The following is a 25,599-nucleotide window of genomic DNA, read 5'->3' on the forward strand; positions in this document are numbered from 1 at the left end:
TCCTAGGCTATCTGGCGGGCACGAGCTCATGAAAATCACTGCGTCTTCTGCCTACCCTCATCACCCCAGGTCTTATCTAACTTTGTTTTCCATAGTTTGTATTCTGCCAATAATACACACTTTAATATTTTTCAAAATAGAAAATGATATTGTACTACTAAATATGCCTTTCAAACTTCATTTCCAGGAGCTCAGGGACTCTGGGCTGCTGCTAGCTGTCCCTGAGAAATGCGGTACAGCAAACAAAGAGCACTGCGGGGGGACGGGAAGATGACGGTTCGGGTCCCAGCTTCACTCCTCATCAGCAGAGTGGTCTCGGGTTCAGTGCGAGACTTTCCCATGACCGTGCCCTTAAGGCTGTGGCTCTCCCCAGGGGACATGTGGCAATGTCTAGAGACATTTTTGGTTTCACGACTTGGGAAGGGAGTGGGTGGAGACCAGGAAGGCTGCCAAGCAGCCTGCAATGCACAGGACAGTCCTCCACCACAGAAAGATCGGGCCCTAAAACGTCAGCAGTGCCCAGGTTGAGAGAGCCTGTCTTAACCCCAAGATGGAAATGCAAGCACCTATGACAGGGGCTGGAATAAGGATTTCATGAAATAAATGGGTAGGTGACAGCACCGGGGTGTGCCTGGCACCAGAGGGACTCAGGGTATTTGAAGGCCGTCCTTGCCAAGCCTGGGGCTCCCCACCTGTGAAACGGGCCCCTCCAGCCCCAGCTCCAGCAATATCTAACTCAGCACTCTGGTTTGCACAGTCCCAATTTCCATGAAACCTACACAATTTGCAACTGGTGGAACTTCTTATGGTTATGAAGGATCGCTAAAACCTTCACATCATTCGGGCTTTCACATGAAGCTATAAAACCACCTACTGATTTGGAAGCTTAAACCATGAGAATTAGATATTTCTAGAAGTAATCTTTAAGGTGTGTTATTCTTTGCCTTAATGCTGAATCCTAGAAGGGGCCTGGTTGCCTCTAAGAGGTTTGAATTTCCAATCTATTAGAGTAATACCAGCAATCTGTTATTTCTAGGCTATTGAGGAAAGGTTAAGATGAAAATTGGATTTGGGGAGTTATATCCATTCTGAGTGCGGGCTGAAAACCCCTCAGCAGCAAGATGCAAGTCAGGTCTCAGGAAGAAGCAGTTATCAAGGGAAATGACTGGTGATAACTTTATTGATTAAAGCAGCTTGAAAAATTTAAGGTTCACCACAGCCTGGCACTTTGGCAGCAAGATAGCTCCTCACGGGCATTTTTCATTAAAAATAAAGAGGCAGGAACAGAGAATTATTACCCTGTGCATAGGACGCAGTTCATCTGAAATGGCCTTACTTTGAAATACTGCTTTAACGTGTCTACACATCCTGAGACTCAAGTAACATTAATGAACATTTTAAGAAAATGGCATGCAATTTCCACTCACCTGTCAAAGGGAGAGACAGAAATGTCAGCTGAGGGTAGAGGAGAGAATGACAGTGTGGGAGGTAAATAAGACACAATGTTGCCACACGTGCTCAGAGACACCAGACAAAGCAAGTCTTAGGGCACAGCGTTCAGGGTGGCCGAGCCTCTAGCAGACATGGTAACCCGCCAGGAGTCTACACACCTCACTCTCTCCCAGACCCCATTGCTGGCATCTGAAAACGAGAAACCCAGATTAACCAGCGCCCCGTGAGGGCCTTGGCTCTACTCTGGGGTGTGGGCAGGGGCGCTTCTCATTCAGATTGTGACAGATGCTGACTGTGCAAATAACCGAAAAACGCCAAAAAGAAGAAACAGGGGAGGGGAATCACCCAGTGTCCAACTATCCAAATATAACCAACAATGCCGTCTGGACATTCAGTTCCTTCCGGGCCTATTTTCTAGGCAGTGGCAGGTTTTTTGGTTTGGGTTTAGGGTGGGGGAGGGAGTTGTTTGAGATGGTTCTGAGCACACTGCTTATGTAATTTTAAATACTGATTTTTAAAAACTCAGATTATGGTATTAGCCTTTCTCCCTCTCTATAAGAAGTTATCCTAAGAATTTCTTCTCTCTTAAATTCATCCTAGGAGTGGGATAGAAATATATACATAGCTTCTCATATTTTAAAAATGGAAAGATAAGCCATAATATCTATAAAAATGGCCAAGTACACGAGACAGGTAGAGACAGAATAGCAAGAAGAGGACACAAGTTAGAGTCCTTAAACATGTCTTGCTTTGTGGATTTATCAGAGAAATGTGAGTCAAAACTGCAGCAAGATATCGTTTCACCCCAGTTAAAATGACATTTATCAAAAACACAGGCAATAACAAATGCTGGCAAGGATGTGGAGAAAGGGGAACCCTCACACACTGTTGGTGAGAATGTAAATTGGTACAACCGCTATAGGGAACAGTATGGAAGTTCCTCAGAAAGCTTAAAATAGAACTACCACATGACCCAGCAATCCCACTGCTGGGTATATATGCAAAGGAGGGGAATTCAGTATATCAAAAAAATATCTGCACTCCCATGTTTATTGCAGCACTATTCACAATAGCCAAGATTTGGAATCAACCTAACTGTCCTCAACAGATGAATGGATAAAGAAATTGTGGTACATATACACAATGGAATATTATACAGCTATTAAAAGAATGAAATCTTGCCATTTGCAACAACTCGGATGGAACTGGAGAACATTATGTTAAGTGAATACGCCAAGCACAGAAAGGCAAATCTCGCATGTTCTCACTCACATGTGGGAGCTAAACATTAAAAACAATTGATCTCATTGGAGACAGAGAGTAGAGTGACGGTTACCAGAGGCTGGGAAGAATAGCGGGGAGGTGAGGATAAAGTGGGGATGGATGCAAAAATATAGTTAGATAGAATGAACAATATTTGTTAGCACAACAAAGTGACTATAATCAATAAGTTAGGGTATACTTTAAAATAACTAAAAGAGTGGAATTAGAATGTTCCTAACACAAAGAAACGATAAATGCCTGAGGTGATGGGTACCCCGATTACCCTGATTTGATTAACTCACATCGTATGCCTGCATCAAAACATCACAGGTACCCTATAAAGATATACAACTATTATGTCCCCATAATGATTAAATATAAAAAGAATTATCAATGCTAAAATTAGAAGAATGATCAGAAAGACGATATTTACATAGTGTTAAAGTACTTTCCCACAAGATACTAATCAAAAGAGACAAAGAATAACTTTACAGTGGAGAATCCTGGTAGACGCCTCCTCAACTGGTGATCAGAGTCAACATCCCAATAACGGGACAAAACAGTACCACATGCCTCTAACAGGGGGCGCCGAGAGGGGCACAGCATTGTTTCTGTGAGATTCCTGCCAAAAATGCATCACCTAAATTACAGCATGAGTACTCCTCAAAAATGCCATGGTCATGAAAGACAAAGACAGACTGAGAAGTGTCTCAGAGTAAAGAACACAAGGAACGTGACTGCTAGATGCAACGTGTCCCCAAAAAGCCATGAGTGGCATGAGTGATGATGTCTGAATAGGGCCTTTAGATTAGTTAACAGTCTAGTCCCAGGGTGGATTTTCTGATTTCATAATTGTTCTATGGTTATGATGTACGTGCCAACATTTGGGGAAGCTGGGCGAAGGGTACAGAGGAAGGGAATTCTTTGAACTATTTTTGCAACTTTTTTGAGGGTGAAATTACTTCACAATTAAAAGTGGTTATTAGTTGGTAAGTATTGAAGCTTAATGATGGGTACCTTGGGGTTCCTTGTGCTGCTCTTTCTACTTACATAGATATTTGAACTGTTCCATGATGAATGATTAAAAGACAGGTTTAGGAAACAACCACATACAAGGTATGGACCTCATATGGATTAGATCCCAACAAATCAACGGTAAAAGAACATTTCTGAGATAGCCAGGGAAACTTAAATATGAATTGGAAATTTAAATATGAATATGATAATACTAAAAAATTACTGCTGATTTTTAAAAAATTTATTGTGTTAAAATACACATTACATAAAATTTATCACTGTAACCATTTCAATGTGTTCAATTCATTGGCATTAAGCACATTCACAATGGTGTGCAGCCGTCACCACTATCTAGTTCCAGAATATTTTTACCACCCAAAAAGGAGACCTCATACCCATGAAGCAGGACCCCTCATTCCCCTGTGTCCCCAGTCCTGGCAACCACTAATCTGCTTTCTGTCTCTATGGACTTGCCCATTCTAGTTCATCCATGTTGTAGCACTTGTCAGAGCTTCACTCTACTTTTGGGGAGGTGGGGAACAAAGTCTTGCTCTTTTGCCTAGGCTACAGTGCAGTGGCATCACATACTCATTGCAACCTCAAACTCCTGGGCTCAAACAATCCTCCTGCCTCTCCCTCCCAAGTATAATAGCTGGGACCACAGGTGTGAGCCACTACGCCCTGCTATCCTTTCTTACTGTAGTATGCCTTTCAAAAAATGCGGTCATTTTAGAACATAAACCTCTAATGGGCCGGGCGCGGTGGCTCACGCCTGTAATCCTAGCTCTCTGGGAGGCCGAGGCGGGAGGATTGTTTGAGCTCAGGAGTTAGAAACCAGCCTGAGCAAGAGCGAGACCCCGTCTCTACTAAAAATAGAAAGAAATTAATTGGACAACTAAAAATATATAGAAAAAACTAGCCGGGCATGGTGGTGCATGCCTGTAGTCCCAGCTACTCGGGAGGCTGAGGCAGAAGGATCGCTTGAGCCCAGGAGTTTGAGGTTGCTGTAAGCTAAGATGACGCCACGGCACTCTAGCCCAGGCAACACAGTGAGACTCTTGTTTAAAAAAAAAAAAAAAAACCCTAATGATGGCCAAAAAGCACATAAAAAGATGCTCAGCATCATCATCTGCTAGGAAATGCAAATCAAAACCACAATGGGATACTACTTCATACCCGCCAAGATGTTCATGTAATAATAATAAAAAAAAACACCTAGAAAATAACAAGTATTTGCAAGGATGTGGAGAAATTGGAAAATTTCAGGGGTGGGCGGCAGCTGTGGACAAAATCATAACTGTTTTTTTTTTCTTTTTATGATTTAAAAGTTGGGAAGGCAATCTGTCCCCAAAATACTCACAGTATAAAGGTGGCATATTATTGTAATCTTGCTGTTATGTTGTTTATCCAAAAAATTATTTTTTAATACACTGATAGGACCTATCAATTCTTATCCTTCCAGAGAAGCAGCAAAAAGTCACTTAGAAAAAGCCACAGGCATTTCTGTTTCTCGCTCTCACACTGACACTAATTTAACAGGCTGAAAGCACTCAGTGGACCTTCTCTGCTCCCGTGGGGGGCCCACGCTCGGCCTCCCGGCCAACCGCACAGGCTGCCTGAAACCTGGAACCCACGGGCTGCCCCCACACGCTCGCCTTGCGAGGCGCCGACCTACCTGGTGGGCTTCCACGCCGATGGCTTGCAGGGCAGCCTTGAAGAACTCAGGAGAAGGTTTCCCCACCACCTCGGCTTCAATGCCACAGGCATACTAGGAAGAGAGAGAAGGACACGGTGCGGGTTTGGGATCAAGGAACAGGTGTGTGCCCAACCCAGAGAAGACTGTCCCAAATGTGCCTCAAGGGTCAGAGCCCTTGAAGAGGCTGGGTGCCGTGTTTTGAGAAATGCCCTCCTTAGGCAAGGGCATCCACAATGGGCTGCCTGGGACGCATGGCATACCCAATGCTGGGCCCCCGCCACTCACTCCAAGGCCAAGAGCTGGCAGAGCCAAGGCCTGCCAAGGGCCAGGAGGCCAGTGCTCGTCTGCTTGCTCAGATGCACTTCTATTCTCTTGCCCCTCCTGCCCCACCCCCACACCCAGCTCTGTCACAGGCCCTCCCGGGACAGAGAGGTCCAGGGCTCCCTCCCTCCCTACCCCAAGTGCAGGCAGGCAGGAGCCACCGCAGTTGTGAGGAGGGGACGTGACACGAGGCTGAACTGCGGCATGAGACCCTGGCTGGGGCAGCTGATGGGCTGTGGGTCAGAGTGGACCATGGGGAGCCCCGTCTGACAGCCTGATCATGGATGGCCTTGGACACTGACGGGGACACCAGGAAGGAGTCCAGTTAGGACACATCGAGCTTGAGGTGCTACAGATGGCCAGGGGCAGGGGAGAGGCCAGGGTGGTCCGCGCAGGTACAGAAGCTGTGAGTCCGAGAGGAGAGCAGCAGAGAGCACACGGGGAGAGCCGGCAGGGTCAGCATGGGTGGTGAGAGCTGTGCCACCAGACAAGAGGGAGGGAGGGCAGGGTGACAACGAGGCAGGTGAGGGGCCCAGCGCCGGGGAGCCCCAAGTAGGAGGGCCAACTTAGAAACACAGAAGCCCTTCATACACTAAGCACCCCTCTTCTCCAGAAAGACCAGAAACATCTCAGGTGCCCTGAGATCCGAAGAGGGCTCAGAACAGAACCAGGACAAGTACCTCGAGCGCCTTCACGTAGGCACCGACGTCCAGCATCAGGCCAGAGGTCTCCTTGTAATAGCGTCTAGAAGAGAGCAGAAGGGACACGGGAGCTGAGCCAGGGCCGAGGGTCAGTCCAGATGCCTGCTGGGAGTGACCGACGGAGGCCGGGGCAACAGGGACATGGGAGCACAGTGGGCCGGCAGCTGCAGGGACGCCATCATTTGTTCAGTCAGAACAGGCCCCGGCTGGCAGCCTCGTGGGAACCCCCCTGCAATGACCAACGGGGGTCCCTGGGGCAGATGGCAGCAGTTGCCAACACAGAGAAAGACAAGTGACCTGTGTTCTGGAAAGGAACAGCAGGTCCGCAGAGCATGTGGCGAACCCCTAATTGCTAATAATTAACCCCGATTGCTGCCTGCAGAAGAGAACTCCATTAGTTCCACAGCACCCCGCCCCATCCCCTATTAGCCGGGGGTCAAGCGAGGTGCCGGCTTCACAGGCGCCAGATGCTTTTATGAGAAGACAGCGATTTCTTCCTGTCTCAGCTCGCACGAGCATTCCTTTCTCAAGACGGTCCCTTGTGAGTGTGTAGGCTGGCTCCACCGCTAGGCTGCACCCTAGCCGCCACTGCCTGGGCCACCCCATGTCCACGTTGCATGAGCCTCAAGGCCCTCAACACACGGGGCAGCAAGCCCGGTTCTCTCTGAGCAAAGCCACCTGACCACAGGAGGGGAGAAGGTGGTTTAACCTGAGCCTCTCTAAAGACAGGATTTGCTGAAACCCAAGAATAAAAAGAGGGGGAGCTGGTGCTCAGAATTATTAAAATATCTTGTCATCCATCACATCTCTTTCCCTTCTCCTCCTGCTGTGCCCGTTGGATCTGGGGGACACTGAGAAAGCACGTGTGCAGAGAACCTGAGGGAAGGGCAGAGAAGCATGCTGACTTCAGCATCCAAATCCTCTCTCTGCCTTCTGATGACTTTAGGTTGCTTGATCGCCGTGGGCCTCAGTTTCCTAATCTGTAAAATGGGCAAAACAAACAACAAACTACACCTAACTCATGGATTGTTGTGAAGCTTGAACAAAACAATGTATGCAAAGCTCTCAACATGATGCCTAGCATGCAGAAACTGCTCAAAAAAGATTAATAACTATTCACTCAGGCAGAGATACAGGCAAGAAAGTAAGAGCTAGGGGAAGAAAAACAAGCACAGGTCTTTCCAACTTGAGCCGTTGAGCTGCGTTGTGTGCCCATCTGAAGTGTTAGGACTCAGTTCCCTGGGAGCCGCCCTGGGGCTGTGCCCTCCCTCTAGCTCTGCCACTCCTGGGGACCCTGCTGTCCCTTTCTGCCCCACCTACAGCCTTCAAGCTATAGGAGGCTGTGCTGTCCGCCCAGCTGCTCAGGAGGGATCAGCCACTTGCCCCACTGCATTCCCTGCTGTCCCCCTCAGTAGCTTCCTGGCTGGGCTGCAGGGCTTCTGCCAAATCCTGGCCTTGCCAAGGCCTGGGTCCCTGCCACCTTCCCCATCGGGGGCTTTGGAGCCTGGAGTCCGTTTGTCGAAGGAGTGGGCATCCCCCGTGGGTCTCTCAGTGAACTCCAGGCCTGCCCCCAGCCTCTGAGCTCTGTGCTCTGGGCCACGCCACAAGGACACAGGCTGGCTGGGACACTGCACGTACTCACAGAGTGAGTGACCCCAAAACACAGGCTTAGACATCCCTAATTTCATGTCTTAAATCCAGAATCCAGACCTATATCTTGCATTTATATAGACTCAAAAAAGTGTTTCCTTTTATTTTTCCCATTTCAACAACAAGCTACTCTGGGATGGTGATTTCCTTATGGGCCCAGAGTTTTAAGGAGACCGTGAATGGAATATGTCACAGTATGGCCAAGAAGGCGAGGGAGATGCCAGGTCCTGAGGCCTGCGCTGGGCCATGTGAACTCAGTCCCCCAGGGCACAGCTGTTCCACAGGCCCTTTGCAGGACTCGGGGACACTCCCAGACCCAGGCTGTTCCCCAGACACTCACAGTCTAGTGGGGAAGCTGACAAGCCCACAAACACACATGGGCGATGACAGTGGAAGCCCGTGCTCTGCAGCACTCTGCTAACGTAGGGCGAGGCACGTGCTGGGGACAGGGGACAGAAGAGGTGTCTCAGGAAATATAAAGCTGAGACCTGAAGGGTGAGGAGGTCGCCCAGCTACGAGGAAGGGGAATGGGAGCGTCCAGGCCCGGGGAGCCCCTTGGAATCACCTGGAGCTTCCTGCTCAGTACACGGTGGGCCACGCCGCCCCAGGCAGGCCCTTCCACGGGCCCTCAGAGCCACGACCTGCATCTCCTCGAGCCCACCTGAGTGAGGGGAAGAAGGAAGGCACGAGGGGCCGGGGAGGGCCTCCCTAAGGACATGCTGTGTAGAGAAGCCCTGGACGGAGGACAGGTGACGGAAGTATATACCCAGCACAGGAAATGCTTACCCAGAAACAGGAGAACTAAAAAAACCAAACCACCCTGTTGCAACAGGTACAGCTCTGTTTGGAGCTAAGGATTCTGGGAGCTGCTGGGCCCAGACTCCTGTCCCTGCGCTGCCAGGGGGCCGCCTGGAGACGGAGGCTGGGTGGGCCCAGACACCCGCCTCTCGTTGCTGGGAATCCTCCCGAGGAGACCCATGGCCCCGCTTCTGCCGGCCTCACATTCCCTGGAGTCTCTTCTAAAGTGAAAGAGGCCTGGACTTTCTTACGTTTAAGTTTAGTCCTGAATGGGAGGAAAAAACTGAACATGCAACTTAAAATACACAATCAAAACCTCGCCTTTGCTGTGCTAATCTTCAGAGTCCAAAGACAACACTGACTTCCAGAAATCAAAATTAGAAACTTCAGTATTTCTTTTTTTAACTGAATCTGGGCTTGTTTTTATAGTGCCCAGAATATTTTTCTTTGTTTCTTACTCATTCAGGAAAAGAAAAAGGTGCCCTGAGGCCAACTGGCCGCTGAAAACATTTTTTTAGAGATAAAGGAAATACAGCCACGTACTCGGGCTTCTCTTCAGATGGTAAATACAAGCACAGATTTTTTAAATATAAAGGCCCAGGTTATTTCCACACGCTGGAGGTGTGTGTTTGTCCTGTGTTGCTGGCATGACATAGCCAAGGCAGCCGGGGCAGGACCTGCACGGTCCAGCCACCAAGGGGAAGCTGTGGACGCTGGGAAGAGAGGGGCTCACCAGGAGGAGGAGTCAGACCCGATTTTATGCTTTATTCTTCTGCCATTTCCGATTATTCAGCACAGCCTCCCTTCAAAATGACCACTTGACCTTTCCCAGAAGAGCCATTAACCTTCCAGAGTCTGTCACGTAAACAGCTTAATTTTCTGAGGGCAGCATGACAGAAGAAATTACAAAGCCAATTCCCACTCTCGAGTCCAAACAGATGCCAAATGTAAATCACTCCGTTTCCAGGAGGGGGACACTCTGCCCTGGCGCCTCCACCCGCTGCTCCTGCCGCCTCCGCCGGCACCGCTGGGCCTGAGTCCTGTTCCGGTGGAGGACAGGCCTTCAGCAGCGGCGACCCCCAGCCAATGACAGCACGGTGACAGTAGCTCTTCACGGGTTCTTTGGCTGTCCTGAGAAGCTGTGACTCAGCCTGAAAGCTGTCAGTTCCTTCCTCTGGTTTCTAAACACCCAGAACCCTCGTGAGCTAGAGACCCCACTAATCTTTTCTTTTTAAACAAACCCTTGCCTACTACTGAACTTGCTGCAGTATTACAAAGCTGAAAGCAACTGGTTCCATTTTTTTTCTTTTTCAACAGCATACTCACATTGACTATAACCTATCATCTGGAATAGTGACTTTTAATAATTATGAGACAATTTTAAAGAAAATAGTTTTAACATGAATGAGTTACAACTGAGCTTCTTAATTATGCTTGTTCTCTAGTGAAGGGTTGGTAACTGGTTAACTCAAATGCCTGAAGGGCCAAGCCCAGGTGAATGGGTTAACCAGACCAGGTTCTGTGGTTTGCTCCATAGTGGTGACATAAATTGCAGATGGTTGTTAGTTTAAAAAGGGACTGCAATGGTTAATTTTCCATGTCAACTTGGCTCGGCCACAGTGCCCAGATATGTGGTCAAACATCATTCTGGATGTTTCTGTGAAGGTGTTTTTTGGAGAGATTAACATTCAAATGGGCAGACTATAAGCAAAGCAGATTACCCTCCAGACAGTGGGTGGGCCTCATCCAAGCAGTTGAAGGCTCTAATAGAATAAAGCCTGACCTCCCCGAGCAAGAAGGAATTCCACCAGTAGAAAGCCTTAGGGTTCAACTGCAACCTTCCCTGAATCTCCAGCCTACCAGCCCCACCCTGCAGATTTTAGACTTACCAAGCCTCCATAATCAATCAATCTATATATTCACATCCTGTAGGTTTCTGTTTCTCTGGAAAACCCTGACTAAAACAGGACACATTTTATTTGTATGATAAACACACCAGAAATTTTTAGTTCCTAAAAAAATACATACTCTCTTTTCTTTCTTGAAACATCTTTTCACTTGCCTATTTTTCATAGAAACATAGCATGAAGAAATATTTCTGTACTATGAAAAAAACAACAAATGGCAGCTGACTCTGAAGCTTGGAGGACAATAGGGAGTGGCAGAGTCTGTGGTGAACTGGAACTAATGAGAAAGTGGCTCCAGCCAAGCCGCTGTGTGTGCTAGGAATGTGAGGCCCAATACTGTCAGATGTTCTGATTCTTTAAAAGAATCCAGAAATCTGGATATTTTATGTAAAAATCTCCCAATTTTTAAACACAGGCTCAAAAAAAAGATTTGTGTGGGCCAAACATGTGCTCTAGAATGTCGCTTAGTGGTGACACGCACAGACTCTGGGGCCAGCCAGGCCAGGTGGCACTCCTGGTCCTGTTAGCACTCACTGGCTGGGGAACGGCAGCTTATGTACCTCCCAATGCTTCAACACCCCCACTTGCAAAACAGCAATGACCCTGCGTACACCTCACGGGGCTGTGGTCAGAATTAAGCACGATGGAGTACATAAAGTGTTTAGCAATGGCCAGCGGCTAAAGAGAAAGCCCTTCCCTTGTCTAGTCCATTAGCTGGCCCTGCTGGGCAAGCAGAGGCAGTGAGTGCTCAGTCAGAAACACCTAAGCTGGAAAATCTTGAGCGATGGCGTCAGAATTCCCGCACTGCATGACAAACTGGGATAGGGACTCCAAAGTGTCTTGCAACTTTAAGAGCCTGTGATGTTAAAATTCTAGTGCTGCTTCTGCTGAGGACGGAATCAATCTGCTTAGCTTTCTGGAAAGCAACTTGACAACATGTATCAAGAACCTCAAAAATGCTCATTCTGTAATTGTCCTGGAGGACATCATCTGAAATGCACGGAGATCCTCATCACAGCCTTACTATGGTAGAAAATCAGAAACAACCCAAATGTCCATCAACAGGGATCAGTTTTTAAAAATTACAGGACATCCACACAGTGGATAACTGTGCCGTGGAGATACCACTTATCGCCTGGGAAGTCATTCACAAATGTTGTTTGGTGAATGATAAAAAACGGGTGAAAAGACAAGGTCAAGTTTGATACCAATGCTGTGAATGCATCCATCTGTAATATCTATTTGCACAGGAAACCACTTGGAAGGACATATACCAAAATGTTGACAGCTGTTTTTCTTGTGCAGCATTAAAAGTACTTTTTTCTTCTTTTGCTCATCTGTATTTTCTAATTGTTCCGCAATGAACATGTGATATCTTGGTGGCAAGAAAAGATGTTAAGGGCAATAACCAATGCTGCTTCTTTAAAGTAACGGATGGTGAGGCATGTGCTAGAGGCCCAGACAAAATCACTGGTCACAAAAGCGACTTTGCAGAGAGAGTGCTCTGCAGCCACAGATGTGCAGTGCACAGACCAGAGCACCCCATAGGCCCTCAGCCTGTTTTTCACTACTCAGGTGCCCCTCGGGACCATTATTCCACACCCTGTGCTATACCCTGTGCAAACGCACCTTCTCCTTCTTTGCTCTAAACTTGGGACTATCAACCCTTGGCCTCTGAGACCTCCAAGGGGGTCTCCATCTGCAGTGACATCCCGATCCCCACCCCAGCTCTAGCCTAGGGTCCACATGGAAGCTTGATAAACTGGCTCCTGAGGACAGGGTATTCCGACTTCCTAAAGAAATAATTAAAGGAGAGGAAAGAAGAAATGAAGAGAAAAAGCAAGAAAAAGAGAAGGAGGGAGAAGGTCACCTGTGCTCCCTCCACACTCCGTTTCCTGCTGTTTCTGGTATCCTTCTCTCTTGATTCTGTAAGTCAGACAGCCACAAAGCATCACCCAGAGCACTAAGCAACGACTCTCCCTGCAGCCCACTTACCCTTTCCCCAGGGATATGAGCACAGGATTTTCCAGTTCCATGAGCACCTGGAAGGCTTTATTCATGTTTTGATAAGAAAAGCCTTCTGCTGCATCTGCAATTACAACACAGTTTGGGTTGGACGTGTCGATCTCATCAAATTCTGAGCGGACTCCTGGAAAGAGAATGAGAGAGAGTGTGATCAAGCCCCGGGGTGACACGGCCTGCCCCCCAAGTCCCACCAGAGACCCTTTTGTCTGTCACATCTGCCCTCCCCCTTTCTCAGATGCACGATTTCTTTCCAATCCTCACAACTCCCATGAGACATGGACAAGGAACAGGTGTTATTCCCACTTTACAGATGAGGGGGTTCCGGCTCCCCGCAGTTAGAGAGCTTATTAGGAGAAAGATAGATCACTCCCAGGACCCTCCATCCCAACACCAGCGGCTCCCTTAGTTCAATACTACAGGCGGGAAACCCACAGCTTTGCAACTAAGAAGGGAAATCTGCCTGGAGGACACAGATTCCCAGCAGTACGATGAAATGAGGCTGCTTAGAACCCTTGGAGGGTTGATACTGCTGGTCCCAAACTACAAGAGCCATCAACAAATTTTAGGTAAACACACATATGTCCTCGAAAAAGGAGCAGAATTCATCCCCACCAGCCTAGGTCTTCAGCTCCCTTAGGAAAGTCCTTCCTCCTTCTTTTTTGTCCCCTCACCCTCATTTTAAATCAAAATAGGAAAAGTCGCAAGGATAGAGTCATTGATTGGCTTTATGTGTTCAGTTCTTAGAAGAAACATGCTCTCATCTCCCTTAGTATTAGACGTTGACCTTTCTGGACTAAAAAAATTCAAGTAACCACAATCAGATACGACTTCATGCCCACCAGAATGGTGAGAATTAAAAAGACTGATAACACCAAGGGCCAGTGAGGATACCGAACAGCTGCAACAGATGGAGAGAGTGTCGAATAGTGCAACCCCTCTGGGAAAACGTCTGGCAGTGTTCTGTGAAACTAAATATACACCACCCTGTGACCCAGCAATCCCACTCCTAGGTGTTTACCCAAAAGGCTTGTACAGGAATTGTTCGTAGCAGATTTATTCGCAATAGCCTAAAACTAGGATGAACCCAGATACTCATCAACATGTGGATGAATAAACCATGGTATGTTCACTCCGTGGACTACTACTCTGCAATAAAAATGAAAAAAACTGCTGACACATGCAACAGTATGAATGAGACTCAAAACCATTATGCTGGGTGAAAGAGCCTTACACAAAAGGCTGTTGTGAAAGACAGGGTTAACTCGGCAGGCCTGGGTTGCTCAAAGCCTGCACATTCCAAAGATCCATCTTCAGGACTGGCCCTCGACTGGCTCCCAAGAGATAACCCCTGAGCCCTTGCAATATCCCACCTGATAAGAGGGGCTTTGTAGGCCTGAGGCCTTAGGCCAACTGTATCAATTTGACCATATAGTTTATGCTGACTACGTGATTTATGGAAAACATCTCTTGTTGTATGCCTGCAGCCCTGGGCGATGCTCTATCAGTTTGAACTCTGGGGGGCTGGGGAATGAGTAGCTAAGGTCAGTCACATAGTAGCTTCATGCCTACGTGACTGACCCTTAGTGAAAACCCTGGACACCGAGGCTTCAGGGACTTCCCAGTTGCCAACACTTCCCATGTGTTGTCACACAGCATTGCTGGGATAACTGGGCGCGGCTCAGTCCAAGTCCAGTTTGAGGGGACAACTGGAAGCTCCCGCCTGGTTCCTCCTGGCCTTTGCCCCATGCGTCTCCTCCCTATGCTGAGTTTGGTCTGTCCTCTGTCACTGTAATAAATCGTAACTGTGAGTGCAACGGCAATGCTGAGTCCTATGAGTCCTAGCGAATCAGTGAGCCCGGGGTGGCGCTGGGGAGTCCCAACACAATTATATACTGTATGATTCTATTTATATAGAATTCCAGAATAGGTAAACTGATTTATACCGGAAAAAGTCAAAATAATGGTTGCTTCTTGGGGGTTGTGGTGGGGACTGACTGGAAAGGGCACCAGGGAACTGTCAGGGATGGTGACAGTCTAGATCTTGGTGGGGGCTGGTTCCACAGGTGTATGCGTTTGTCAAAACTCAGCAAAGGTACACTCGAGGTCTGTGCATTCCACTGTATGCAAATTTTACACCAACAGAAGAAACTGTCAGCAAATCTTGAACTCTAGTGAAGAGCATGCTGAAGCATTTAGAGAAAGTATATGAATGTCTGCAATTTACTTTGAAATGCACCCCAAAATAACATGGATAGATGGATGAAGGGATGGATAGATCCAGAGTGAAGACAATTATGAAGTGTCATTGACAATCTAAGTGATGGGTATAAAAGTATTCCAAGTAAAAATTCTGTGAGCTGTGCTGTATGTTTGAAAATTCTCATAATAAAACATTGGGGGGAAAATCCATCAACAATAAATCTTGAAGAAAAATCCCCAAACACAGGTACACTTGCTGAAAGCACAGACGCGGGATCGCAGCTGAGGACGGGCACCGGCCCCTCCAGCCCTCTGGGGCTTCGCCGTCTGCTGGTTCAACTCGCTGGCTGAGCAAATGCTGACTCCCCTCGCCTGCCTGCTGCTTCCAGCCCACTCCCAGGTCTAGCAACCCTTTTCTGGGGGGTCGGGAGGAGAGAATTTCTTTCTTAAATCTTCTTTCTTTGAAGACCATGTTCTAAAGACGTTGGCAGGGATCCTAGATTGCAGAGAAAGGATTTTGAGAAACAAGATTTCTAAAGGCTGGGCATGTCGCCCTTAACTGGCGCCAGGGCTGTGAATTCAGCACTCGGGCCTTCCAGGGAGCACACTCCGCCTCTTAAGAGCCCCCACTCTTGCCTTGGGAAGGAAAAAAGCATGCTTGCCTCTGCCCGGTGGTTTGTAAAAATAAAAATATCAAGTGCAGAGGAGGGAAGAAGGCTCAGTGGACCAACAGAGAAGTCGGTCCTGAATTCTGAAGTGTCGCTAATGCCTCTTCTTTTTAAATATTCAGCAGGCACCAGATAATATTCCTTCTGCTTTGTTCTACACTCCCCCCACCAAAAAAAAAACCAAAAAACTCACCACTGAGGGTCAAAGGGGCTCTTTTCTTGCATTCAGGCTAAAATCAGGATGCAAACCTTGTTCCCACAGGCAAACTGCTCCACAGAGCAGGGCTGGTTTTCACAAATATAGTTGGAGGCTACAGGTGCCAGACTTGTGAAAGCTCTGGACCCTGATCTAGCTTCTCATTCATATTCCTTCTCTCTCTCAACAGGAGCTAGAACTTTCCCCCTTGACAATTCCCTGGCCCCTTAGTTCATCCTAGATCAAGGAAAGCTGCCTTAGGGTTTTCTTCCCTAGAGTCATCTGGAACCTGCTTTAACAACCCTCCTGTGTGAGGCCAGGGGATGGATGGAGTGAGGTTCTAACTCAGCCCCAGCCCCCAGCAGGAAGCCCCACGAGGCTTCTGCTGCACCTCACACACACCTGTGAGTGCTGGTAGCAAGAGGTGTTACCTCTGCGTCCTTGCCAGTGAGTGGCCCGGCTGAGAGTGGAAGCCCCCTCCCCAGGCCCACTCTGGAAAACGGGAACTTCCACCCCATGAAGCCCCAGGCCGGCAGGCCTACCTTCATGGATGAGCAGGTGTGGCCGCAGGCCTCGCTCCTTCAGGATCTGGCAGGTGGCTGGTGCTGGGGAGGTCACCTCGTCCTCAGAGATGTCGAATCCCAGCTGCCGAAGCAGCCCCACCAGGTCTCCCCGGGACTTCTGCGAGTCGTTGGTGCAGAATCTCACCTTCAGGTGGGAGCGCTTCAGTCTGTGGGGGGACGACAAGCCAAGGGAGTTGTCGGCACGTGGAGTGTGGGGCCCTGGGAAGGAAGCTAGAGACAGACGCACTCCACAGGCAACCAGTAGAGCCCTGGGCCACGTCACCCTGACCGACCCCAGGGTGTTCAAGCTGGGGTTTTTGAGCTGAAGCAGACCCTTTTTTTAGGGGATCCCACACCATGACCCCACACGCTCCTTCCCATCCTCACTGGACTTGACACACTTGAGACTCCCCAGGTTCCCCACCTGACCTTCTCTGTCTGTGCCTGTCCCTCTACCTGGGACACGTTGCCTCTGCACCTGTGGCAATTCTACCCACCCCCAAGCCCACTCAGCACCTCCCCTCCGTCACACTGTCCTCCTCAGCCTGGCTGGAGGACACCTCTGCACGTCCACAGCTATTTCTCTGCACCTTTCCCGACACTCGGCATTTCCGCCTTGCGTCTGAGCTGCATCTGTCCGGCCACATTCACTCCGGATCCATATTTTCCCAAAGTGCCCAGCAGAGGGACCAAACCACAGTTTGTCTCCCCACCGCTATTGATGAAGAGAAGGCTTGCCGAAGTCATCAGGGACATGAACTATTCCAGGATGGACGGACGAGACAGCGACCCTGTCCCGACCCAACATTAAGGCAACAGGAACCTGAGATGCTGTGGGTCCCCAGCAGCACCGAGCGTCTCCCCACCTGGCTTCACGGGACACCTTCCCCCCGGAGCCACACGTCGGCAAGTTCTCGGAACGCAAACCACACAGCAGATGCCGGAACAGGCCCCAAATGAGACAGCATTCACCCATCGACACGTGATTCCTGGGCTAGGGCATGGGACTGCAGCCATGAGCGTGGCAAGGCCCCCGTTCCCCAGGACACAGTCGGAGGGTGGGCAGGAGGCAGGCACCGAACAAGGAAGTCCACAAAAGAAGGGAAAGGAGAGGTGCTATGCAGGGTATTAGCAGGGTGAAGAGACAGAGGGCGACCAGGTGGGTTAGGCCAGTTGGGGAAGGCCTCCCTGGGTAAGCAGCTCTGGCACCAAGATGCTCAGGGAGAGAAGGTTCCAGCGGGCATACAAGGAGGTGAAGGAAGAGCAGACCCTGGGAGAGAGCCAGTGAGTGGGCATCTGAGTAGGGGGAGGAGGCCACAGGGCGGGAGCCCATCAGCAGGGGACCAGCAGGGGACCAGCGTGCCAAAGGACTGGCAGGGGCAGGCCAGACCTGGCCCCACTCACTCCCTCACCCAGATCACACAACCCGGCCCCATCGAGGCAGTGGTCACATGTGGCATCTGCACAGAGCTGCAGTGTGGAGTCGCGGAAAAGAAAACAGGCTGCAAGTCCCGGGAGGCACTTCTAAGAAAGCCTAGTAAAATTAACCGACTGCCCTGTCACCCAGCACTGTTCTCAGGCAGATCCCTAAACACGTACACTTCGCTGGTCTCCAAAGACGCAGGAAGACGTGTTGACTCTTCGCCCATCCTTTCAAGTTGTATATTTTGAATAATCTAAGCAACACATTAACAGTTTCAAATGTATAGTTTATAATTTATAAACAATACACATATAAGGGCTAGGTACAGCAGCTCATATCTGTAATCCCAGCACTTTCGGTGGCCAAGGTGGGAGGACTGCTTGAGCCCACAAGTTTGAGACCAGCCTGGGCAACATAGAAAGGTCCCGTGTCTACGAAAATACATTTTTTTTAATTAGCCAGGCATGGTGGCGCGTGCCTGCAGTCCCAACTGCTTGGGAGGCTGAGGCAGGGGGATTGCTTGAACCCAGGAGTTCGAGGCCACAGTGAGCTATGATTGCACTCCAGCCTGGGTGACAGAGTGAGACTCTGTCTCTAAAAAGAAACACACAGAGAGGAGGTACGTGCTTGTCAAAGGAATCCAGAGGTATTAACAACACACAGATTCAACCCAGTTACTCAGAACTAAGGCCTGAAACTTCCATTTGAGCAAGTGAGACGCAACCAACAACTCAGCTCACTCTCAACCTCAATGAGAACATAATTTATCCCACTTTATAGGTGAGGAAACTGAATCCCAGAAATGCCAAGGGCTTTCTGTTCCCCCTCCTGAGACTGAGACTTTGGGAAGGGGCTGATTTCTACTTACGGTGGAGTCAGGAACAGGAAATTGGTGTCCCACAGACGGGGGAAAGAGCACAACCCAATGTGGGGTCTTAGAGAAGGCATCCTGGAAGACCCAGGCCCACCTGGGCACTTGCAGGGTAAGACAAAGAGATGGCAGGAAGAACAGCTCACCACTGCAGCGAGTGGGTGTGCATGGGCCCCGCCCTCTGGGGTAGGAAGAACGGGCAGCTGGAGGAACATGCAAGGTGGGGCTGGAAGGGAGGGCAGGAGGGGAGGACCGTGGAGAGGCAGGGATGAGCCAGGCACTCGCTCCACTACTGGGGTAGTGGGGGGACTCCAAATTTGGCCATCTGTGGTAACAGCAACTAGGAAGGTGGCACGTCTCAGGCCAGTGCCCCCTCCTCCCACTATCCTGGGTGCCTATGCCCCTGCCCTATCTCTGTCACAGTGTTTCTTTATAACACTAGCCAGTATCCCCAATCACCTGATATATGCGTTTGTTTATTGTCTTTCTCCCTGGCCTGTGAGCACCATGAGTTCAGGCATGGGGTCTGTTCGGCTCTCCACGGCATCCCCAGGGCTTCCCACAGGGCTTGGCACACACCAGGCCCTTCATAAACGTTTGCAGAATGACTGACTGATGCAAAAGTCTAAATGACCTCATCAGCTACTTCCCGGAGGGTGTCCCTGAGCCTGCAGACCCCTTACAAGCCCTGACAGAAACAGCCCGGCTTCAGTGGTGAAAACGCGCATTCCCGTGTTGGGATGAGCCTCTGGGCCCTCCCAGCCCGCCCAGTCAACAGGTACAATTTAGCAAGAAACCGCAGATCTGCCGACGACGCAGTGACAGCGAGGCTGACAATGTCTTCTTCAATGGCCCGGGTGATTCATTCCTTTCTTATTATTTGTCTTTCCTAATCAGAGGTTTATGAATTATCAATTACACTTAGTGGTTAATTGCCCTTCATAAAGATAGCGTTTTTATTTTTAAATTAGGCAGTTAATATATTGTAACTAATAGCGTCACCTTGTGCATTACGGGCAGATCTCCATTGATTGGCGCCTGGAACGTGCGATTCGCACCCAAGTTAATGGAGCAGTTGAGTGAAGAAGTGCAGGGGGTCCCAGGGGACTAATTATTGCTAATGAATGATGATGTGACCTTCTCAGAACAGTGAACAATCGGCGTGACAGCGCGATGACAGTGCCTCACATCTGTCATTCCAAACACAACTTCGCACGGGTGAAAAATGAGTAAATCATGAAACTCACTTCGGGACACTGGAGCCATCGGTCTCCTCTGAAACACCCACATAAGCTCATCCGAAGCACATGCTCTTAAAACCAAGTACGGGTTTAGAGATAGGATCTGTCCCTGAGAAACCTAGTGCAGATGCTCGGGCAAGTCCTGTGGGTCCTGTCCTTTGGTGCCTCCAGACCAAGCCCCCTTTTGGTGCCACCACAGACCCCAGGACCTGTCCCAGGCTGTCTCTTCCTTATTCTAAATCACTGAAAATAATAAAAGTATTCACTATTACCATGAAAATTGTAAAATATTAATGCAACACTATACGGAGCCTTGCCTCTGGGTGAGCACGGTGCCTCCCCTCAGTATCCACCATCTGATTCCGCCCTCAGGCCCCAAGGTGTCTGTTGTCCCTCACACACGTCCCCAGGGCCAGATGCCTGGCTCGCAGGTGACCCTCGCTATGTGTGCACAGACAGAGTAAACGGGCCTGGGAGGCAAGAACCAGTATCCCCACTCTAGAGACAAAAAACAGAGGCCCCAGGAGGCCAGGACCTGCCCACGGCCACTCGGCCTGTAAGCAGCAAAGCTCACAGCCCTGCGGTGGCATGGCAGGCCCTCCACCAGCCAGTGAAGGCAGCTGGCACTTCCCTAGACCCTAGGCCCTGGGTAAGGGCCAGCAGCCCCAGGAACACAGGCTCAGCTTGGCTCCCAGACTGCAGCTGAGAGGGGTGCGTGGGCTGCACGTGTGAAATGGTGAGTGACAACAGGGGGGCCTGAATGGCTGACGCTATGGATAGAATTGTGTCCCCACAAAATTCCGATGGTGAGGCCCCAGCCCTCAATGTGAATGTATTTGAAGACGGGGCCTTTGTAGGGTAATTTGGGTTAAACGAAGTCATAGGTGGGGCCCTGCTATGTTAGGATTAGTTCCTCAGAAGGGACACCAGAGCTCACTCTCTCTTTCTCCCTCCTCCCCTTTCCGTGCCTGCACAAAGAGGAGGCCAGGTGAGCACACTGCTCACATGCCAGGAAGAGAAGCCTCACCAGAAACTGGCCACGCAGACACCCTGATCTCAGCCTTCCAGCCTCAGAACTCTGGAAAACAAAGGTCTGTTACGGAAGCTCCCCACGGTGTACTTGTCAGGAAAACCCATGTCCAGCACGGCTGAGGACCCAGGCACGGCTTGCAGAGAGCTGTAAAGGACCCTGCAAAGAGGGACTCCAGCATGGAGCAGGCCCAGTTCCAGGAAGGGCTACCCCCACCCCCAGCACCCAAGACCCTCAGGGTGCCCTGCCGCCCTGCCTCAGCACGGGGCCTCACTTCCTGGGGGATTTGTCCCCGCTTCCTGGGGCCCAACTGGATTTCTGCACTGACCTTCACCTCCTCCCGGCAGGCCGGGACGAACCTCTGAGTGACAACGTCGCCCAGTGCAATTACCGTGCATCAGATGAGCTGGTCCCTTACAAATCACCTCGGACTTTACACATCTGCTGGCTGTCGGCATCTGCCAGGAGCGCTCACCCGAAAATAATGAAAACCCTCGCATTATTGTTCCATAGCAGGTAAAGTGTTAGGACAATTATTGTACATCCTGAGTGACCTTGGGACAGCTCAGCAGCCTGCCCTCTCCAGCTCGTCCAAGTCCTGGAATCTGGAGAGGGCCAGGGGCTCCCCTCAGAGGGGCTGGGAGGGAAGGCGGGCAGGAGGCAGGAGGCTGCCAAGTAACTAGCAGCCCAAACCCCCCCAGCTGGGTCTCCTGCTCCCTTTCAGCCAGTGGAATGTGTCACCTTTGCCTGACCCAGACCAGAGGCCCTCTCATCACCCTAAGCATTGCCTTCACCCTCCCCTGCAGCCAAATCCCTCATCCTACAAGGGTTCGCGTCCCTTCCAATGGAAGGCCTCCGCACCCCCAGGCAGAGCCCAAGCCCCCAAAGCTGGGCATGCACAGCCCTCCCTGCTGCACTGCTCACAACCACCTTCCTTCTGTCTCCTTCGTCAGCCCAGGGCTCCCTGAGGGCCAGACTATGTCCTCTCAGCACCCTGCCCACGCCTGGTGCCCAAGAACAGCTGAGCCGAGGGTAGCATCTGGGGACATTCTGGTGCATGATCAGCTACATCCCCAGTGACCAGAGCCTTGCTTTACCAAACGTGGGTGTCAGCTTGGTGTCTCCTAGGTTGGGCTCTGGGGCTCTGGATGGGCAGTACCCAGGCCCAGGGTCACAGAGACCAGAGTAGGGGTCAGGGGACCACAGGACTATAGGGAGCTGCTGAGCAGGGCCACATGTGACCCTTGGGGACAATGCCATCAAAGGGCTCTGGGCAGCAGTTCACAGGCTGGATGTGCTGCCTGGTCCACAAAGTGAAGCTTGAATTTGGGAAATGGCAGCTCAGAGGTTTGCAGGGGCCCAAGACTGGCAGGAAGTGACCAGCACTTTCCTGCATTGAGTTCCCCCAGATGCTCTCTAGAATTGCACCCCAAATATATCTGGCACGGTACCAGCACCCAGCAGGCGGATGCTTTACTGAGAGAAGCAACTAAATGACCCAATTCCGGATTGGATGGGCCGGGGGAAAGGGGATGTGGAGGTGGGCAGGGAGGGGCGTCCCCCACTGGGCTCCAGCCTCCCTGACCCCCAGCCTTCCCCTGCCTCCTGGGGCCACAGTGCAGAGCAGCTGGTGTGGGATGAGGGTCCCTAACACTACTGAAATGGAGCCAGTGCGGAGGTGTAAAAGCTCCAGCCTCAGTTTCCTCCCAGGGGAAAGGACAAAGGACATAGCACCCTTCAGGGCTTGCTGAAGGAAACACAGGCAGCAGTGCCTGCCCGAGGCCCACGGCAGCTCCAGCGGCACCAAGATTTTTTTTGTTTTTTTTGAGACAGAGTCTGGCTCTGTTGCCCGGGCTAGAGTGCTGTGGCGTCAGCATAGCTCACAGCAACCTCAAACTCCTGGGCTCAAGCGATCCTCCTGCCTCAGCCTCCTGAGTAGCTGGGACTACAAGTGCATGTCACCATGCCCAGCTAATTAAAAAAAAATTGTAAAAACGGGTTCTTGTGATATTGCCCTGGCTTGCCTCAAACTCCTAACCCCAAGTGATCCTCCTGCCTGGACCTCCCAGAGTGCTAGGATTACAGGCGTGAGGCACTGCACCCAGCCCCAAGATACTTTTAATACCAGGGTTCCTGGGCAGTGCCAGCCACCGATTTTGAGATCTTCGGTTGCTTCCCTTTTAGAAAGCAAAGGAGACTGGAAACACATTTGGAGACTTGAAACCTGCAAGGTGCTCACTTCCAGAAAGAATCCAATTTTTTTAAATCCAATTTTTTTAAATGAGAGCCCATGAGCGGAGCAGAGTTGTTTTTTCAGTAGAAAAATACAGTTATTCACATATCCCCAGGGACACCCACACAGATTCAGGATGGGCCCGGCCCAGCTCCCTGTGTCCCTGATGTGCTCCAGCTCGGGTGCAGTGGCAGGAGCAGCAACAGGAAGGCTCTTGGCCCTGTGGGATGGGGTCTGGCTTCCTGGCTGGGCACCTGCGCTTGCCCTTGACAGCTAAGCATCCATAGCTGAACTCCGGGGGTCCCTAAGCCCCAGCCACGAATGGGGTAACAGTGGCCTTCCGGCTGTCCATGGCTGCCAGGCAAGACACCAGGTAGAGGCTGGGCACGGAGGTGACCCTGAAGGCCTCAAGCAGGGGTCATTGCCACTAGCTCCAGCTGGGCCTGCTGCTCTTCCTCCTCCTTCCCGATAGATGACACACAGGACAGACCTTCCAGCTAGGCTGGGGGCCAGCTGTCCCCGGCCCCTGCCCCCCTGGCCCCTGACCACAGGGCCCTCCCCATGCTCTGCCAGACACTCTGTGGGGCTGTGGCACACACCCGTGTGTCGTCAAGAGTCCAAAGTCTGTATGGAGAAAAGAGACACAGTGACGCAGTGGCTGGGCCCTGGCTGGGCCTCTCAGTCCGGGGCAGCTGGCCAGTGACCTCAGGGGGATAGCAATGAGGTCAAGCAGACACAGGCAGGCCCCCAGCCAGGGCCCTTACGAAACATGTGGCATGCCTCCCAACGCCTGTGCCTTCCTCACCCGCCCATAGCACAAACATCCAGGTGTTCTCTCTTTGATGTGCCGGAGCCACAAAGCCCAGGTTACGGGGAAACGCTGAGCTCACGAGCATGGATTTAACAGCAATGAATAAACACAATCTATGATCAAGTGCCCAGGAATCTGCAAGCCAGAGGTGACCCTGGAGATCGTCCGACCTACATAACTCATTCCACAGAGGGGGAAACTGAGGCCCAGAGGGACACGAGGTGCCCTGGAGCATGCCAGGGGGAATCTGGGGTTCTTTCTGCCACTTCCCAGCCTGAGAAGCTCAGCCAACAGCCCGTGGTCCCCGAGCACCACTACAGCTGGTCCAGTGCCAGGCACTGCAGGGGACAGAGGCCAGGCATGCCAAAGTAAGGTGGGAGCTTGGCTTGGGAAGCAGACACCCCTCCTCCTGTGTAACTGCAGCCTGCCACCTAACCCGCCCCGACCTCAGCTTCCTCATCTGTGAAGCGAGACACTAATGTAGCTACTGGACAGGGCTACTATGCGAAGACCATATTAAAAACAAACATATGGGAAGCACCTCGCACATTTCGAACACTCAGTAAATGGCAGTGAGGACAGTGGCAGTGACAACGAAAGCCACATCTCTGACAACCCCTGTGCTGGGTGCTGGGGCATGTCGGGCCCTCCAGGCAGGCAGGGTCTCAAGGGAGCAGCCAGGTGCCCACAGCAGGAGCTCGAGTGCACGTCCTGGGGCACCTTTTGAAAGAGGGGAAAGGTCACGCCAGCAGGAGCCCCAGCAATAGCCAACAGCAACACCCAGTGGTGGCGCTTCCCCGCCAGGCTTTACCCACACATTCACCTTGAATCCTGGTGGCAATCGGAGAGGTGGGGTCATATCCCCATTTCCAGATGGGGACCTGCAGTTTGGAGGAGATGAGTGACTTGCAGAGGGGTAGAGCTGGGACAAGACTCTTTTTATGTTGGCCTCATGAGTGCTTCTGTTTTCAAAGCAACCTGGTGCTTCAACAACTAAAACACTGCTTATTCACAAAGCAACCCACTCTTCAAAATTATGTGACCCTTTGAACAACAAAATGCTCCTTTAGCTCCTAAATGTGGAATAAATAAAATATGGGATTTTTTGGTTTTTTCTGAGACAGAGTCTCACTCTGTTGCCCCGGCTAGAGTGCAATGGCATCATCATAGCTCACTACAACCTCAAACTTCCGGGCTTAAGCGACCCTCCTGCCTCAGCCTCCCCAGTAGCTGGACTACAGGCATGCGCCACCACGCTCAGTTAATTTTTTCTATGTTTAGTAGAGACAGGGGTCTCCTTGTTGCTCAGGCTGGTTTAGAACCCCTGACCTCAAGAGATTCTCCTGCCTTGGCCTCCCAGAGTGCTAGCATTACAGGCATGAGCCACCACGTCCGGCCTAAAATTAAGTGAGAAAGTATCTCACTTAATTCTTATACTCTGTGACACAGATATTGCAGATAAGAAACTGAGGCACAAAAAGGCTAAGGATCTTGCTTGAGACCACACAGCAACTATGGGGCAGAGCTGAGATTG

The 25,599-nt window shown here is 50.6% G+C and overlaps 1 protein-coding gene across 1 annotated transcript in view; it reads right to left on the bottom strand.

Moving 5' to 3' along the window:
• Positions 1–25,599, bottom strand: part of LHPP (phospholysine phosphohistidine inorganic pyrophosphate phosphatase) — a 116,763-nt gene that overhangs the window by 82,318 nt on the left and 8,846 nt on the right. The window contains exons 2-5 of the mRNA XM_012642453.1: positions 16,436–16,623; positions 12,801–12,954; positions 6,430–6,493; positions 5,408–5,500 (exon numbers count right to left, since the gene is read on the bottom strand). Of these exons, the coding sequence (XP_012497907.1) occupies positions 5,408–5,500; positions 6,430–6,493; positions 12,801–12,954; positions 16,436–16,623 (499 nt within the window). The remainder of the gene's footprint in view (positions 1–5,407; positions 5,501–6,429; positions 6,494–12,800; positions 12,955–16,435; positions 16,624–25,599) is intronic.

The sequence above is a fragment of the Propithecus coquereli genome, unplaced genomic scaffold (assembly GCF_000956105.1).
Source record: "Propithecus coquereli isolate 6110/MARCELLA unplaced genomic scaffold, Pcoq_1.0 Scaffold179, whole genome shotgun sequence".
Classification (NCBI taxonomy): Eukaryota; Metazoa; Chordata; class Mammalia; order Primates; family Indriidae; genus Propithecus; species Propithecus coquereli.